We start from the raw sequence: 15,867 nt of genomic DNA on the forward strand, positions 1-15,867 counted from the left end.
GAGTTCACGGCCCAGTGTCAGGCCCAGAGTGGACCCTAGTTAGTGGGGTGTCCTGTGAACACGGTGTGGGGGGAGTCCTGGGCCTTTCCTCCCTAATCGCACAGTGGTCACCCTCTCCCCCCCCTCCCCCCCCCGGGCCTGGCACATTCCTACCCACGTCACTGGCTGACCCCTCCTCCCCCTTCACACTCAGTACACACCTGTCTTTCCCTGAGGCCTCCTCTGCCCAGCCTCCTCCAACCCTGGGTCTCTGCTGGGGGTCCCAGGAGCCCCGTGCTTCTAGCCCCCGCTGTCCCCCACAGAGCTGACACCGTTTCTGTTCTGTCCCAGCCCCGAACACAGGCTTGGTGCAGCAGGAACCCAGGTCCACCGAGAAGGCAGGCAGGCACCCCTGGTGTGCACAGACACCATGCCCACCGCCTGAAGCCTGGGGACCTGATGGCCACCTGCCTCAATGCTCCACCCATAGCCAAGAACATTTCTAGATGTTATTAGTCAGAGGGGAACCCTACTGAGACACTTGGTGAGTCTGCCCCACCCCAATTCCACACCCACCATCACCAGCCACACCTGGCACCACCGTGGAACAGGGTTCCGGCCCCACTGCCTCAGGACAGGAGCCCCAACCAGTCCCTTGTGGGACAGATCAAGAAACTGAGGCTGGAGGGCGGGCAAAGGGATGGCTCACAACCAGCTGGCCCATGGGACAGAACCAGGCCCTGGGCAAGAACTCAGCAAGAGCCGGTCCAGGGCCCTTCGATCCCCACCCTGCCCAGTCAGCCCCAGCCTCCCCCAGGGCTCCCAGTTAGCATCCGGCGACGGCAAAGCCGCAGCCTGGAGACTGAGCAGCCTGTGCCCGCCTTATAAGGCAGTCTCGGGGGAAACTTGGCCGGTGTCAGCCATGGAACCAGAGGTGGGTGGTTCCCAAGGGGGAGCGGAGCCAGTAGCTCACCGCACAGACATGGTTCTGGGTCCAGTGGCCCTGCCCCACCCAGAGCCACTCATGTACGGGCAGGGGAAAAAGCAGGGACCTAGGCAAGGGGACAAAGCCATACTCACCCAGAGCCTAAAAGAAGCAGGGATGACCGAAGGGTGACAAGGAGGGTCAAGGGTCAGGGCCTGGGACCAGCAGCCTCAGAAACACAGACCCCGATGCACCAGAATGGAGCAGGTCAGACCTGTGGGTTATTGGTTGACCAGGAAAGGATCTGCTTGGTCCCTGCAAGGCCCCATGGGGTCCCTGGGGTCCTGATGTCCGAAGGGGCCACAAAAAGCCACCTCACCCCTCCAACATTGTTTTATTGAGCACCTACTACATCTATGTCACTCAGCCAGTAAAACAAACAAACAAAAACAAAAAACCTTGAAGAAAACAGACAACAGCCTTACCCTCAAATAACCCAGAACCTAGTAGGGCACGGAGGGGATTCTGAAAAATACAGAGCAAATGCTCAGAGTGGGTATCGCTGGATTACAAGTGAACCTTAGATTCTGACTTCTAGATTTTCTAAATCTGAAAAGAAAAGGTACGCTGAGAAGCTACTTTTACACTAGAAGTCTCGCAGAGGAAGAAAGTTTCATGCAACACAAATAATTAACACTGTAAGCCACACACAAGACATCATAGACCAAAAAAATGCAAAAAGGCACAGGAGTCAAAGGAAGTGACGCTATTTCTGACTCTAGTAGGAGGGCTTCGTGGAAGAGGTGCCATTTGCGCTGGGCTTTGAAGGATGCATATAAGTTCAAAAAGCAGCAATGTGGAGAGGAAGAAGGTCAGGGGCCAGGGGTCAGGGGTCAGGGGTCAGGAGGTGAGGAAAGGTGACCTGTGAAGGCCGTGACAGGACCAGAGCAGGAGGAGCCCGGGGAGCAGGGAGGTTGGAGCTGGACAAGAGAGGGAACCGACCGTGGAGGGCCCCGTGGACAGCAGGCCAGGGAAGGCCCAGGGCTGGCGGGGAGTTCATCAGTGCTGTGCTGTGGGAAGCTCCATCTGGGAGCCACTCGGCCGTGCTCCCTGGAGACCCTGTGCTGCACCTGAAGCCACAGTCCGGAAGGCAGAGGGCACAGAGCTCCCTCCCTCCCTGACCCTTCACCCCTGAGGTGCCGGCTGGCCTCAGGTGCCAGGGACGGCGTGCCCACAGGGGGCAGTCGGAGCAAGGCCTACAGGGTGGGGGGGGGGGGGGGGAAGGGGATGGGAGTGCCAGTCCAGTGGGAAAGACGGATGGGAAGCCAGGTTGAGGGGCAATCGGATCTGTGTCTGGATGGACTGGACGGGATATGACCAGAGGAGAGGGAGGGGCGGGGGAGCAGACAGAGCCTCAGAGCAGGGGACCCCCAGAAGCCACTGTAACGGATTCCTGGACCACACCTCCACCGGAAGGGCCCTGCCTGCCACCGGGCTTGCCCAGGACTCCAAGAATGGACATCCAAGGCCGAGCCAGTCAGGGCCAAGTTCTCCAGCCCACAGTGGGCCGTGCCTCCTCCTCCTCACCCAACCTCTCACACCCTGCATTACTCCCAGGCCCCAGGACCGGGGTCACCGCAGTGCTGCCCAAAGGGAACAGAATCCTCCCCACCGGAGCCATCCGAGCCCCCACTTCCTCCAGCCCTCCCCCTCCCCCAGCATTCCTCCCCTTTGCAGCCGCCTATCTAACTGCATCTGTCCAGCCTGAAGGTTCTCAAACCTGTGAGCACCGGTCTCAGAAAGCCCCTTCCCCACCCAGCTGATGAGACACAGGAGGTCGCGGCACGCGCATGTATACACGTGCCTGGCACACACCCCCCACCCCCAGCTTACGCTCCGAGGCAGGAGGACAGCCACTGGCCCATGAGCTGGACCCCCATCTGCTGGACCCACTGGCTGCTCTCTGAGGGGCACTGGGGTCTGGGCTGCTGACCGCAGGGCTCTGGCACTGGGCTTGGACATTTAAACTCTCTTCCACGGACAAAGTCTGCAGTTCCCTCTGAGCTCCAGGCTCCTGGGCCCCTCGGGACGCTGCCTCAGCTCCCCTTCTTCTTCTGGATAAATCCTACTTTCTCCATGGCTGGCTCAAGCACCTTGGGCTCCGGGAAGACCCCCACAGCCCCCTCGATGGCTCCTGGCTGCTCTTCACTGACTGTTCTGCTCCTGAGGCAGAGCCAGCCTGACCGGCTCCAGCGGCCCTGGCTCCCAGCACAGCCTCTGGGCTAAGTGGGGCCCCGAGTAGCATCTGTGCTGGAGGAAGACAGTCTTGCATCCCTGAGGCTGTGCCCTGCCCACCCTGATGACCCAGGGCAGAACCACCCTGGGTAGACCACCCCCTGCCCATCCCCCAGAGCCAGGACCGCCTCCTCACTCATCCAGCACGAGCTGCCATCAAGATCTGGACACGGACGGGCCTGGTGCTGACCATGTCCCCAACCACATCCTGCCTGACTCAGCTGGGCGTGAACACCTCGCCCATGGGAGGGGGTCGTACCTGGTGGCAAAGGCCCTGGGCCAACAGAAGACCACTCCCCGCACACTGGGCATGCCTTTGTGCCAACACCACAGTATCTGAGTGGGTGGGCGTGGCTCTGCAGGGTCAAGTTTGGGGAGATGGGAGGGTGGGCTGAGGCCCAGCACTGCAGCAATGCAGAGTCTTGGCCCTCACCCCCATCCCCAGCTGCTCGGTCAAACGAAGGGAGCTGCTCCCACTGAAGCGTGAGGAGCGCTGGCCCCCATCCAACACCCCACCCCGTCGGGCGCCGAAAGCCGCCCCAGTCCCTAAGCCCACGGACCATGGGAAAACTTGTGTTCCAAAAGGAAAACCCAGAAAAACTGAAAGCAGGGTACGGACGGGCTGTCCGTGCACCGATATGCTCACAGTGGCCAAGGAGCTGTAGCCTGGGGTCCGTCCGCGGACTCTGGTGTAAGTGAGCATGAGCCGAGTCTGTGCCGAAGGAGGAAGTTGTGGGGCGGGGGGGCAAGCAAAATGAGGTCTGTCCGCACAACAGAATATTACTCAGCCGTAAAAAGTAAGGAAATGCCGACACAGGCTACACCACAGATGGACCGTGAGGACACAGTGTTCGGTGAAGTCGGCCAGACACGGAAGGACGAACACTGTCGGATCCCACGTCTGGGAGGTTCACGGGGACAGAGGGTAGACGGGGGCGGGGGGAGGGTCGCCAGGGGCTGGCAGAGGGGGACGAGTTAGACGGAGGGCTCTAACTCCCCCAGAGGGAGTTAGTGCTTGGTGGGGACACAGTTTCGGTTTGGGAAGGTTCTGGAGACAGATGGTGGAGTTGGCTGCCCGACAGCATGAGCGTGCTCAATGCCACTGAGCCTCACACTTCACGACGGTTCAAGTGGTCAATTCACGGTATACGTATTTTACCAAAATTTTAATAATAATAATAATTTAAAAGGTCAATCAAAAACCTAGAATGTTTTGTTTATCCAACCCAAAGAATACTTACTGAGCGTTTACTGCGTCCAAGTCCTGCACTTGGAAAAGGTTTACAGCCCCGCCAGCCCCTGATCACCGCATCCCATGGCCAGACGTTCCCAAGCGGGCCCCGGCGAGCTCCCCACGGGAGCACAACTCTGGGTTTGGGCCCTCGGAGCACAGCACCCAAGCCCTTGGCTTCCCTCCCTCACTGGAAGAGCATCCCCAGCGGAGCTGTGTGCAGGTATCATGGGGCTCCCCGGCCCAAGGACCCCTTCCTAGCTGCCCCCAGAATTGGGGCACACAGAGATTAGGTATTCTCGTTTCCCTTGCCTCCAGCCACGACCGACCCTCCCTCCCTGAGGAAGAGTTGGAGGAAGGTCCTCCAGGACAAAACCTCAGGAGGGCACGAACCCCCTCCTCCCACCCAAGGCCTCTGCCTCTGGCGGGTACTTACGGGGCAGCCCGCAATCCCTCCTGAGCAGGAGTCTGCCTCCCCGTGGCCCGGCAACCAGCGACACATGGAAGCCAGTCCTTGGGTCCCAAACCACGTCCCAACACGAGCCTGTTGCCTCCTCATTCCCCAGACTTCCAGACCCCCGCCGTGCGGGGCTCTGACAGCAGAAGCTCTACACCACGGGGCATTCTGACCAGTAAAGGGGGCCCCTCGAAACGCAAAGATTCTGTCCAAAGCCCCAACGCAAGCCAAGCTTGCTCCTGCCTCCCAGTCCTTCCCCAATGGACAGAAAGGGCTGCCAGTCCCCCTCACCAGCCTTGGGACCCCTGCCCTGCTGTGTTCCTGGCCTCCCCAAAATCGTGTCTCCACCTACCTGCTACCCACCCCCTCCCCCCCATATCCAGACTCCAGAGCAAAGCCAGCTCCCCATCCCCGAGCACAACAGCACGGAGGACTCGCTTTGGCCACTCACCCTCTTGGCTCTTGGGTGGGGCCTCGACCACGGGGTGCTGGGGCTTGGGCTCCAGCCTGTTCTGCAGCTGAGACATCAGGGTGTGTTCTGAATTCTCCAGGGTCTGGGGTGGGATGGGGGAGGCGGGCACCTCGGCTGGCTTGGGCACCTGGATCTCGACCCTCTTGGGGGCTGCGTCTGCAGTGGGAGCTGTGGGCACCTCGGGGATCTTGGAGGCAGGGGTCTCCATCCTCCGGTGAGCTGACTCCTGGGGCTTGACTATGGTGATCTCCGTCCTCCGAGGGGTGGGCTCTGGCGTCTTGTGGCCCAGTGCCTCGGCTCGCTTGAGCCCGAAGCGGGACGGCCCAGCGGTGCTGGTGTTCTCCACCTGCTTGGACGAGATGTCGATGGAGATCTCCGTGCGCCGGGACACGGGCTCGGCCTTGGGACCCGAGAGCTCGACCCTCCGCAGGGCAGCCTTGGGGGATCGCTGGCTGAGGGAGTCTACATGGCGAGCTGCGGGCTCGGAGTTCTTCACGCCCAGGTCCTGGAACTTCTGGGTGGAGCTAGCCACAGTGGCCCGGAGCACAGGGGTCTGGACCCTCCGGTGCGGGGTGGAGTTGGGCGTCTCGGCCTCCTCGACCTCAAAAGATCTTTTCAAGGCTGGAAAACAGAGGGGGGGGGGGGAATGTGAGGAGCGGACGGTTCGGGAACGCGCTGCTGAGGGAGCAGGCAGGGGTGCTGCATTGAGGGGCCCAGGAGACTCCTGCACCCTGCACGTCTTGGGAAGAAAGGGGACAGCCCCACTCTCCTAGGGCACTCCAGCACCAGCAATCGCACACACACTGGGAGAGAGAGAGAGAGAGAGAAGGCTGGAGCTTGGAGGACACCAGCCTCTCTGTCCCCCATGGCCACGGCGTGGATGTGGCAGCCACGTTTTCTATAAAGATGTTCTGGCTCAAGCAGAGCTTTGATTTCTTCCTTGGCAGCCTTCCTTTATCCCTCCTCACCTCCGCCCAGCGCAGACGCCACCAGACACAAACACACAGCAGCAACTGGGCAGGGTAGGGCGGGAGGCGTCCCCAGTCACACCAGCCACAACCACAATCTGTCAGAATCATGACGGCAATGATGTCATCGTGACAACCGACATCAACCGCCAACACGGGCACTGGGTTTACCATGTATGTTCACTCCTCACGCGACCCAATGCTGTAAATACCGGTTAACCCCTGGTACGGATGGGGAAACTGAGGCCCTGGTGCTTAAGCAACGTGCCCAACAGCGTGGAGACAGAGCGGCGGGGCCGGAAGATGCATCTGTCCAGCGGCAAGGCCCAAGATTCTGACTGCTTGGCTGTCCTGTTTCGGGCAGCAGAACGGAGCCCTGGCGTGGCAACTCTCTCGGTCCTCACCCTCGGCCGCATCTGCCTCCGTGCTTTGCTCCCTTCCCTAGCTGGACCTGGACCCCCGTGGGACGCTGGCCACCTGACTCCCACCCTGCAGCCCAGTGCTTCCGCCCGGCCACCCACTACCTCCGCCAGGACCTGCTCCCTCCGAGGCCAGGACACAGTGCCTGGGAAGCTGCCAGCCATCCCCATGGTCCCTGCGGCCACACTCCCAACAAGAACCAGCTGCTCCCACCATAAAGACCAGAGCAGGAGAGGCCCACGTGGCAGGAACATTCACCAGCTCCTTCCCGGCCGGGCCCCCAGCAGGCCCTCGGCGGCCCAGAGTGCCTCTCCCACCCCTCGCCTCACCTCGCCAGCCCAGCTCCCCCGCCAAGCCCAGGATTTCCTAGGACCCTGCCAGTTCCTCCCCGGGCCCCCAGCTGGCCCCGGCCCCAACAACAGCAATCTGGGGCCATTCTCAGCACCACCCCCCAACCCTGAGTTTTCCCTCCCCCAAATTCCAGCACAGTCTTGTCTCTTCCCAGTGGACGGTGCTTCCTCCAGAGATCAGGGCCTGGCGGGCGGCTGAGTGGGTGGGTGGCCAGAGAAGCATGTGCTCATAAGCACTGGAAGAGTGAAGAAGCAAAGGAGGCCCTTATCCCCGACGTCTAGCTGCCTGATCTACCGGTTCCCCAAAGGTGGCACCCCAGCAGCACCCCTCTGAGCCCTGGGCACATCTCCTTCTCGGGGCACAAAGGGCACAAAATCCTGAGTTGCAAAGCTCAGCGATCCCAGAGGCCCTGCAGGGACAGAAGTGTCCCTGGTCAGGGGGACCTAGCATGTCACTGAGCACCCTGTCTCGGGGATCCACCAGCTGCTCAGCTCTGCTGCTGCCTGGCAGGGCCCGTGTGCCCCATGTGGCCAGAGCTTCGGGCTTGGCAGAAGAATCTGGAGATCTGCACTTTTTTACGTGCCATCTCCTGACCTGTATATGCTGGCGCAGAGGAAAACAACGCCTCTTAAAACACGGAGCAGTCAAACAGAAACCCATCCACAGGCTGCAATTGGCCTGGGGGCCCAGCGTGTGACCTCTGGTGGAAAACGTGGCCAAGGGCGGTGGGGTCCTGTGCTGAGTGGCAGGGATGTGTCCAAGCAGGGATGCCAGCACCTCTCCCCTGGGGCCTAGCCTCTAAGAGAACCACAGAGAGCAAACCGCTCATTCCAAAGAAGGCTGAGGTGACAAAGGACAGGGCCAGGGTGCATTAAAGTGGCCAGAAAGTCCAGAGCTGAACACCTGGAACACCTGGAACCATGACCTCATAGGGTTCCCCGGAACCTCGAGGCATCTGGTCTACCCCCGGCCTCGAGAGCACTGTCCAAACTGCCCCTCGAACGGTGGTTCCTGTCTGTCTGTCTGTGAGCTCCCTAGAGGTGGGGTCCACACCCCACCCACCTCGGCACAGGCATTTCCAGGTGTCCCTGGGGTTAATCCGTGGGGCCGAGTTGGAGAACAGAAATCAGGGGGGTAGGCCTTTCCCCACGTTCGCCCCAGAATGAGACGACCTCCTCTCTGGGAGTACCGGCGAGGCCTGTGACCCCACTTGGAGAGCCCTCTCCCTGGGAAGCGCATTTGGAGGTGCCCTTAACCACCGACCCCGGAGTTAGGACCGTGCACCAAAGCAAAGCCTGGTCCCTGACTCAGGCACCAACGGTCGCAGGGTGGTGATGAATTCGAACCCGACCCGCACACAGATCACTGCTGAGCCGGGCCGGCAACCCTCCTCCCTCTGCAGGTCACCCCACCACAGCCATCTCCACAGACGCTCGCTCCTGTCCCCACCCGCCGCCCTCTCCTCTCGCGGCTTTGTGCCCTGTCGCAGCACACGCCACCCCTGGCCCTACATGACCTGTGAGCTCCTCGTCCCACTACACCATCGACCAAGGTGTTCACCCTCGGGCTTCAGGCACCATCCCATCCTGGGTTACTCCTAGGCCCCAAGAGAACAGGAGCAGCTCCCACCCTCAGGGTGGTGACGTCGGCAAGCCGGCTGCATTGTTAGGGTTGTTCTGGAGAATTTATGCCATCCCCCCAAACAAACTTGATTCCAAGTCCCCTCCAAGGCCAGGCTCGCTGTCGCCTCCTGCCCTAGCCCAACACATTCATACGTCCCCCTCCCATGTCATCCAGGCCATGTCAGGACTATGGTGATTGGCTTTGGGGTGGGGGGTGGGTTTGGGGTCCCCGGACCGTTTGTAACTCCACGAGCCACCTCTTTGTCCCTTCATGGGCCTCAGGTGCTGCTTCTACATGAGCTGAAGGTGGGAGCAGGTCACAGGTTGGTACCGGTGGGCACGGAGCCCCGGGGAAGCCCCAGACAAGGGGCCTCGGGAGCAGAGGGGCACCGGGTCTTCACCGCCTTTTCAGCCTGAGAAGCTCCACCTTCCTCTACGGCTCTGTAATGAGTTGAATCGTGTCCCCCAAAAGATATGTCCCAGTCCCAACCCCCAGAACCTGTGAAGGTGACCTTACCTGGGAAGATAAGGTAAGGATTCAAGATGACACCATCCTGAATTTAGGAGGGGCTCTAAATCCTGTAAGTGGTCTTATACAGGAGAGAAAAGGGGCATTTGAGGCACAAACTCAGGCGCCGTGAGACCAGCAGAGACCGCGGTGATGCAGCCCCAAGCCAAGGGACGCCGGGGGCCACCAAGAAGCTGGGAGAAGCAGGAAGGATTCTCTCCTCATGCTTTTGGAGAGTATGACCCTGCTACACCTTGACTTTGGACTTCAGGCCTCCAGAACTGTGAGAATAAACTTCCGCGGTTTGAGCCCCACAGTCTGTGGTAACTTCTTATGGCAGCCCCAAGAAGTTACCACAGCAACCGCTGGAGGGGTGAGGCCTCTGTGCTGCAGGCCTATCTGGGCTCTCTGGCTGGTGCTGCCACCCTGCCCTGCACCCCAGCCCCTCTCCAGGGACCCAGGAGAAAAAGCCACCTCCTTTTCCTCTCCTGGAATCCACAAAACCCCAGACGGTAGGAGCAGTCATCAGGAGTGACCCTGCTCTAGATTTACACCGGGAAACTTGGTGATGAAACAAGATCATTTTTTAAGGCAGGCTTCGCAAGGGACGCCCCGTACAAAGCTGCCTCCCCACGGAGGATGTCGTGACACGAGCAACACCCAGCTGGGAAAAATTAGCAGACCGTCCTGAAGCTTCCCCCCCTCAGAATCCTAAAAACACACCCTGGGTCCCAGGCACACACATACAGCCCCCGTCCTTGGAAGCCCCCTCCACCAGCTCCGGAGTGGGGGTGTGTGACCTCCCCCGGTGGCAGGTACCCCTCCCCTTCCCTGCAAGGGTAGAGCCAGCCAAAGGGTGTCCACTAGTGGCCACAGAAGCCAACAGGAGTGCTCATGAGCTGGCCATTTTGCAGATTTGAGACCCTATGTGACCGTATGTCAGATCTGATGCCTGGGCAGAAAAGCGGCCTCTCACTGGACCCGTGGAGAGCCGTGGGGAGCAGCACGGAACTGCCTCCTCTTCTGTCTGCAAGATGTCATCGAGCCAGAGGGCACGAAAGACATCCACAGCTGGACAGGACAAACCAGACTGCCTCGGAGCCTCAGACAGGTACGGGGCGGTCATCTGGGAAGAAGAGATCCTGCCATCCATCCCCATGCGGCAGGAGGTGCCCCGGCTCTGCTTACACTGTTCCCAAAACAAGACTGCCCCCCTTCTCCCTCCTCTGTATTCAAGTCCCCCCAAAGCCTCAAACCTCACCTGCTCCCAAAAGCCCTCCCTAATGGGCATCGGGCGTCTGGAGATGGTGGTCCGTGCACCTTGGCCTGCTGCTGGGAATTTACCACAGGAAATAATCCAAAGCAGAGGATTTATGTATGGGGACGTTTGCATCAGCGTTAAAATAGCAAACGCTGGAAACAATCCGGGTTTACATAGATTTTCTAAACCCATATGCCAAAGTCCTGCGCTGTCATCAAAATCACGGTTTTGAAGATGAGAAATGTTGAGAATATTGAGTAAAAATAGCACGGTACAAGATGCGTGCAAAGATCCGACTGCGTCTCACACGCACATGTGCGGTGTGCGTGCACGCTCGCGGAGGACGCGGTCTCTGGATGGAGTTCAGGTGGGTGCTTTGCTCCATTAGGCTCTCCCGCCTCTTCCCAGCATGTGTGCACCAAGTGTGGGCCACTTACCACTTTCAGGGAATAAAACCATCAACGCTCTTTTTTAAAAATGGCCCTTGCTGTGAACAAGGGAGGTTGTGGATGATCACACGCTGGCCCAGCCCCACTCCTCCTGCCCCAAGGCCTGGCCCTCCGCAGCCCACTAACCACCTCCGGGCCCTCTCCAGATGCACGTCTGTCCGTCCGTGCCATGGGGGTCGAAGCAGGAGCAGCAGGATCTGGGCCTGTTTAAGGAGGAATGCGTGGCGCACAAGGGTTCATTGTGAAGGCCCCTGCTCTTGACCACAGGCTGCGGCGAAGCTCTCCGGCTTCCGGGCGCACAGAGCGGCCGGTCTGGGGAGGGGGCACCGGGGCTAGCCACAGAACCCTGCTCCGGTGGGGGGGCTGAATGTCATGAAAGGAATGTTAGAGACCAAGGTCAAAACAAACCCAAGCACAACTCCCGGGGGACGGAGCGCCGGGGACGCTGCCGACCGGGGGGTCCTGTTCTGGCCTCAGGCCCCAGGAGCACCCGCCCCGGCCAAGCAGAGCCTCTTCCAGGTAGTGGCAGAGCAGGTTCTGTCCCTGAACAGGGTGGCCACCCAGGAGCCAGGGTCGCGGCCCAGGGAACCAGGCAGGTAGTATTGCCCTCCGCCCCATCCTGAGCCCGCAGGGCAAGGCCACAGGGAAACGCCACCCCGGAGGTGACTGCTCGGCCGTCAGGATACACAGGGCTAGCCGTGAGGCCCTGGTTCTCCTCCCGTGGGGGCCGGGCCCTGGCACAGGCCCCTGGCTCTGGGTCAAGGACTCCAGCGGGGCCTTGGCGGGGACAGAGCGCAGTCTCGTCGTGGCGGACAGGAGCTGGGGGCTGGGGCCACGAGAAGCTTCACCGAGTACAACAGGAAAACAGGGCAGACAGAACACGGGTAAGTCATGGAAGTGCCAAATCCTCCAAAGGAAAAGAACCCCAGGCCACAAAAGTAAGACTCATTCCAACTAAAGAATGAATTACCTACAGAAAGAGGGGCCCAGCAGGGGCAACTCCAGGAGGGGGGGCGGGGGGGCAGGGCAGAGGGCGCTCACCAGACTGCGCTCCTCAGTCAGGGCCACGGGGAGAAGCTTGAACTGGGAGTGACTCGACCTCAGCTGTCACCACTGAGTCTCTGCTTCCTGGACTGTCCCCCTGTGGCATTGACAGGACGACACGATGGTGCCTGTGACCTAATTATCACTGTCGTTCGCGTGTGCACCCGTGGGGGGGTGTGCATGCAGGCGTGTGTGGTCACCCCAGGCGTGGCCAAGGTTGCACGGGCCTTACCGATGTCCCTCACACCCGCAGACAGCCTCTGCTGGTGCCCAAGCCTGGGAGGCAGCAGGCTTTAGGCTGTAAACGGAGGGTAAATACCCCAGCTGCCCCCCTTGGGACAACTCTGGGGTGCACGGTGCAGGGTTTCCCGGCACTCCCAGTGGGCCCCAGCTGCCCACCTGCCCAACATGCTCGGTGCTGCACCCTCCAGGCCACGCCCTTCCCAGCCTCCTCCACTGGGGGAGTACCTGGGATCACCACCCCCCCTTGGATCCCTGTTTCAGGAGCTGCCTCCAAGGGCTCGGTGGAGGGGAGATGGCTAAGAGGATAGGTGGGGAAGGGGAAGGAGGTGTGTCCTCAGGAAGCAAAACAATCCAAAAGGAAAAGCTTAAAAACACACCCTGGCTGAGTGGGGCCTGCCCTGGGGAGCCGCAAACAGCTCGGGCACCACCAGGCAGCTGGGCCTTAGATTCCACACAGAGAACCACATCTAACAACAAGAAAGAGGCCAAGTCCAAACAAAGGAAGAGCAGACGGATGGAGAGCAGGGCACCCACGGGTCCAAACCCTCCACCCAGCCCCTCTCTCTCTGCCTCCCCAAGGCGAGGCCCGGCCGGGCTACAGGGCCAGACACAGCCTGAGAGCCACATCCCATGCCAGCCCCACGCTGCTCCCACTCCAGCTCGGGTCTGGGGGCCAGCGAGGTGGCTAAGGCCTACAGGCTACCCTGGGCTCACATGCACGTGTGACCAGCTGAAGGCAGCCTGGGGAGCACGGGCAGCATGCACATGGCCCCTCTCCCTGGCCCTGGGACCACCAGCAGGCCTGCATTTCAACAACCAGGCACAGTCTTACCAAGGGTCCAGCCTGGGCCCCCTGGACAAAGAGGGACTGGCTGACCCTCATGAGCCCCGGGGGGACAGGGACAGCCAACAGCATCCCTGAGAACACTGGATTCGTCAGCAGGTCTCTGAACCCAGGGGAGGCCATGCAGCCCCAGCCAAAGCATGTGAGGTGCCCCCGCCCCCGCCTTGATTTATTTGGATGACTGTCGCTTTGGGTGTGAGGAGGCACTGCACCCCCCCGCCCCGGTACCCTGGGCCTCAGGGACACAAGCATTCCAGGGTCCTTCCTGCTCCTCACAGCCTCCACCGAGGCCTGGCCCCCTGCTCTGGAATGGCAATGTGAGAAAGTGCAGGCTGGGTTTCCCAGATGGGGCCAAGAGCAACAAACAAGCCCCCTCCCTCCCTTCCTAGGGCCACAGGAGGAGCGGGCTGCCGCTCATGGCAGGGGGCCCTCCACACAGCCTCCATGGCACCCGGCCCTTCCCAGGCCATGACATTTCCAGGCACAAAAAGAATACAAAAGCCAGGAGTGGAGCAGCAGTGACCCCCAACCCATACGCATGCACATGTGTGCCTGCACACACACACACACACACACACACGAGACCCCCTCGGCTATGAGCAGGGGAGCCCAGTGGCAGCTAGGGTCAAAAGCAGCCCCCAGACCCTAGACCTTCTCTTATTCCCCAAACTCCCTGGAACAGGCTCTCTGACAACCTGGCAGGCAAGCAAGGACACAGATGGAACCAGCCCTCCCCAGCCTCAGTACGCAGTCCAGTCCCCCCAGGATGGGATGGGAGGTCCTACTTGATTCCTTTACAACGGCGTCCAGATTCTTCTACGTGACCTACAGAAGACACTGGTCAAATGGTGGCCCCCAATATAGGTCCAAGTCCTAATTCCCAAAACCTTTGAAAGGGACCTTGCTTGGGAAAAGGGTCTTTGCAGAAGTAATTAAGGATCTAGAGATGAGATCATCCTGGGTAAGGGTGGGCCCTACATCCGATGACAAGTGTCCTCCTAAGATACAGAAAACGAGAAGAAGGCCACGTGACGGGGGGCAGGGACTGGAGGGATGGGTCTACAAGCCGAGGACCGTCACTGAAGCTGGGACAGATGCCTGGGACAGACGCTCCCTCCGAGCACCCAGCAGGAACCAACCCCTGCCCACACCTCGACTTCGGACTGTGGGCTCCAGAACAGGGACAGACTAAACTGCTAGTGTTTGAAGCCATCCAGTGTGGCACTTTGTTACAGCCCCAGGAAATGAACACACCAACAGAACACGGAAGAGAGAGGGAAAGTCTTGCAACCACCGTGGCTGCCTTCTGTGGATGCTGAAGCCACTTCCCGCCATGACTCACCAGCTCTGAGAAGGGGAACATGGGTACCCCGGAATCAGTCTGGCCTGGCGAGAAGGAGCCTCTCCCCCTTGGCCTGCATCAGGCCACTGGCTCACCCTGGCCCCCTCTGCTACTTGCTCTCCCTCCCCAGCCTCAGAGCCTCCCCCATGTCCACCGGGGCCAGAGACCATGCATCCCGCCCACCTAGGATGTCCCAACTCATACCTATAATCCCAGTGTCACAAGACAGGGCACCCTGTTCACTCCCAACACTGTCCCCACCTTGGGCAGAAAGTTCTCTGGTCGGCCTCCCTTCAGAGGGCTCATTACTGGTGTTTACCCCTCCCCCACCAGAGAAGGGTCTCGGGGTGACAGCTGTCCAGTCTGGGAGACCCGGCAGGCAGCCGGGGACAGCCGCGGAGCGACTCCTGCTGCGAGAAGTCTCTGTACACGGAGCAGAACGATGACACATGGGCACAGGGCCTCTTCTCCCGGATGAAGGCCCCTTTGTGTTTGCTCCTGCCATCTGTCCGGTCCCCCTGGGTCCGGTGACACCAGCGTCATTCCGGGCAGGTTTAAAAGTCCCCTAAGACCCTGGACCACATTTCTTCCTTGACTACAGTTACGGGAACATGTGCACATGCGGAACAATCTTTGCAGACAGAGGGTCTTCTCCTCCCCTCTCTCAAGCCAAGGAGAGAGCAGAGCGAGGGAACGCGCGGCTGAGCTCCCAGCAGAGATGTGGACGAGATAGGGCAAGAATGTCCTGCCCTGGGTGGGGACGCCAGGCTACCCATGGAGCTCTCTCTAGATGGAGGAGGGGCCCAGCCTGGAGGGAGAGGAGGGGATACATGACCTCTTGGCCTCCTCGGGTCGAAGGTTCTCAGATAAATGGCAGCCAGGGAGGGCAGGAGGGAGGCCCTGGGAGGGGACTGACTTCAAAACCCGAAACCACAGGCCACAGCTTCAACGGCCTCAGAGGTCACAAAGCCCAGAGCCCTTCAGCCTGTAACCCCCTTCCCAGGCACCCCAGATACCCGGTGGGGGTCTCCTGGGGGTCCTGCCCCAGAAAGAGAACAGAGCTGCCGGTTCCAGGTCGGAGCACAGCCCCGCCCCCCACAAGAGGGTCCCCACCACCAACACAGCCCCCTCCCTCCTTTCTACCCGCACCCGCCAACCGCCTACCACTCCCCCAAACACACCTTCCCCCAAGCCTCGGGATGCCGCCCTGGTCCCATCCCTGACCGCGGAGCAAGGACAGTCCATGAAAATCCCTCTGCATGGGGCGCCTGGGGGGCTCAGTCGGTGAAGGCTCTGCCTTCGGCTTGGGTCATGATCCCAGGGTGCTGGGATCTAGTCCTGCACTGGGCTCCCTGCTCCTCCCTCTGCCTGCCGCTCTCCCTGCTTGGGCACTCTCTCTCTCTCTCTCTCTCTGACAAATAAATAAAATCTTGAGAGAGAGAGAGAAAGAAAGAAA

General features: G+C 60.5%; 1 protein-coding gene across 5 annotated transcripts in view; it reads right to left on the minus strand.

Moving 5' to 3' along the window:
- The window catches only part of SEPTIN9 (septin 9), a 151,019-nt gene that overhangs the window by 64,478 nt on the left and 70,674 nt on the right, over positions 1-15,867 (minus strand). For all 5 annotated transcript variants that reach the window (XM_073885920.1, XM_025859536.2, XM_073885919.1 and 2 more), the window contains one exon: positions 5,339-5,980. In XM_073885920.1, the coding sequence (XP_073742021.1) occupies positions 5,339-5,980 (642 nt within the window). The remainder of the gene's footprint in view (positions 1-5,338; positions 5,981-15,867) is intronic.

The sequence above is a fragment of the Callorhinus ursinus genome, unplaced genomic scaffold (assembly GCF_003265705.2).
Source record: "Callorhinus ursinus isolate GAN/ISIS: 27379988/994484 unplaced genomic scaffold, GSC_fseal_2.0 scaffold68, whole genome shotgun sequence".
Classification (NCBI taxonomy): domain Eukaryota; kingdom Metazoa; phylum Chordata; class Mammalia; order Carnivora; family Otariidae; genus Callorhinus; species Callorhinus ursinus.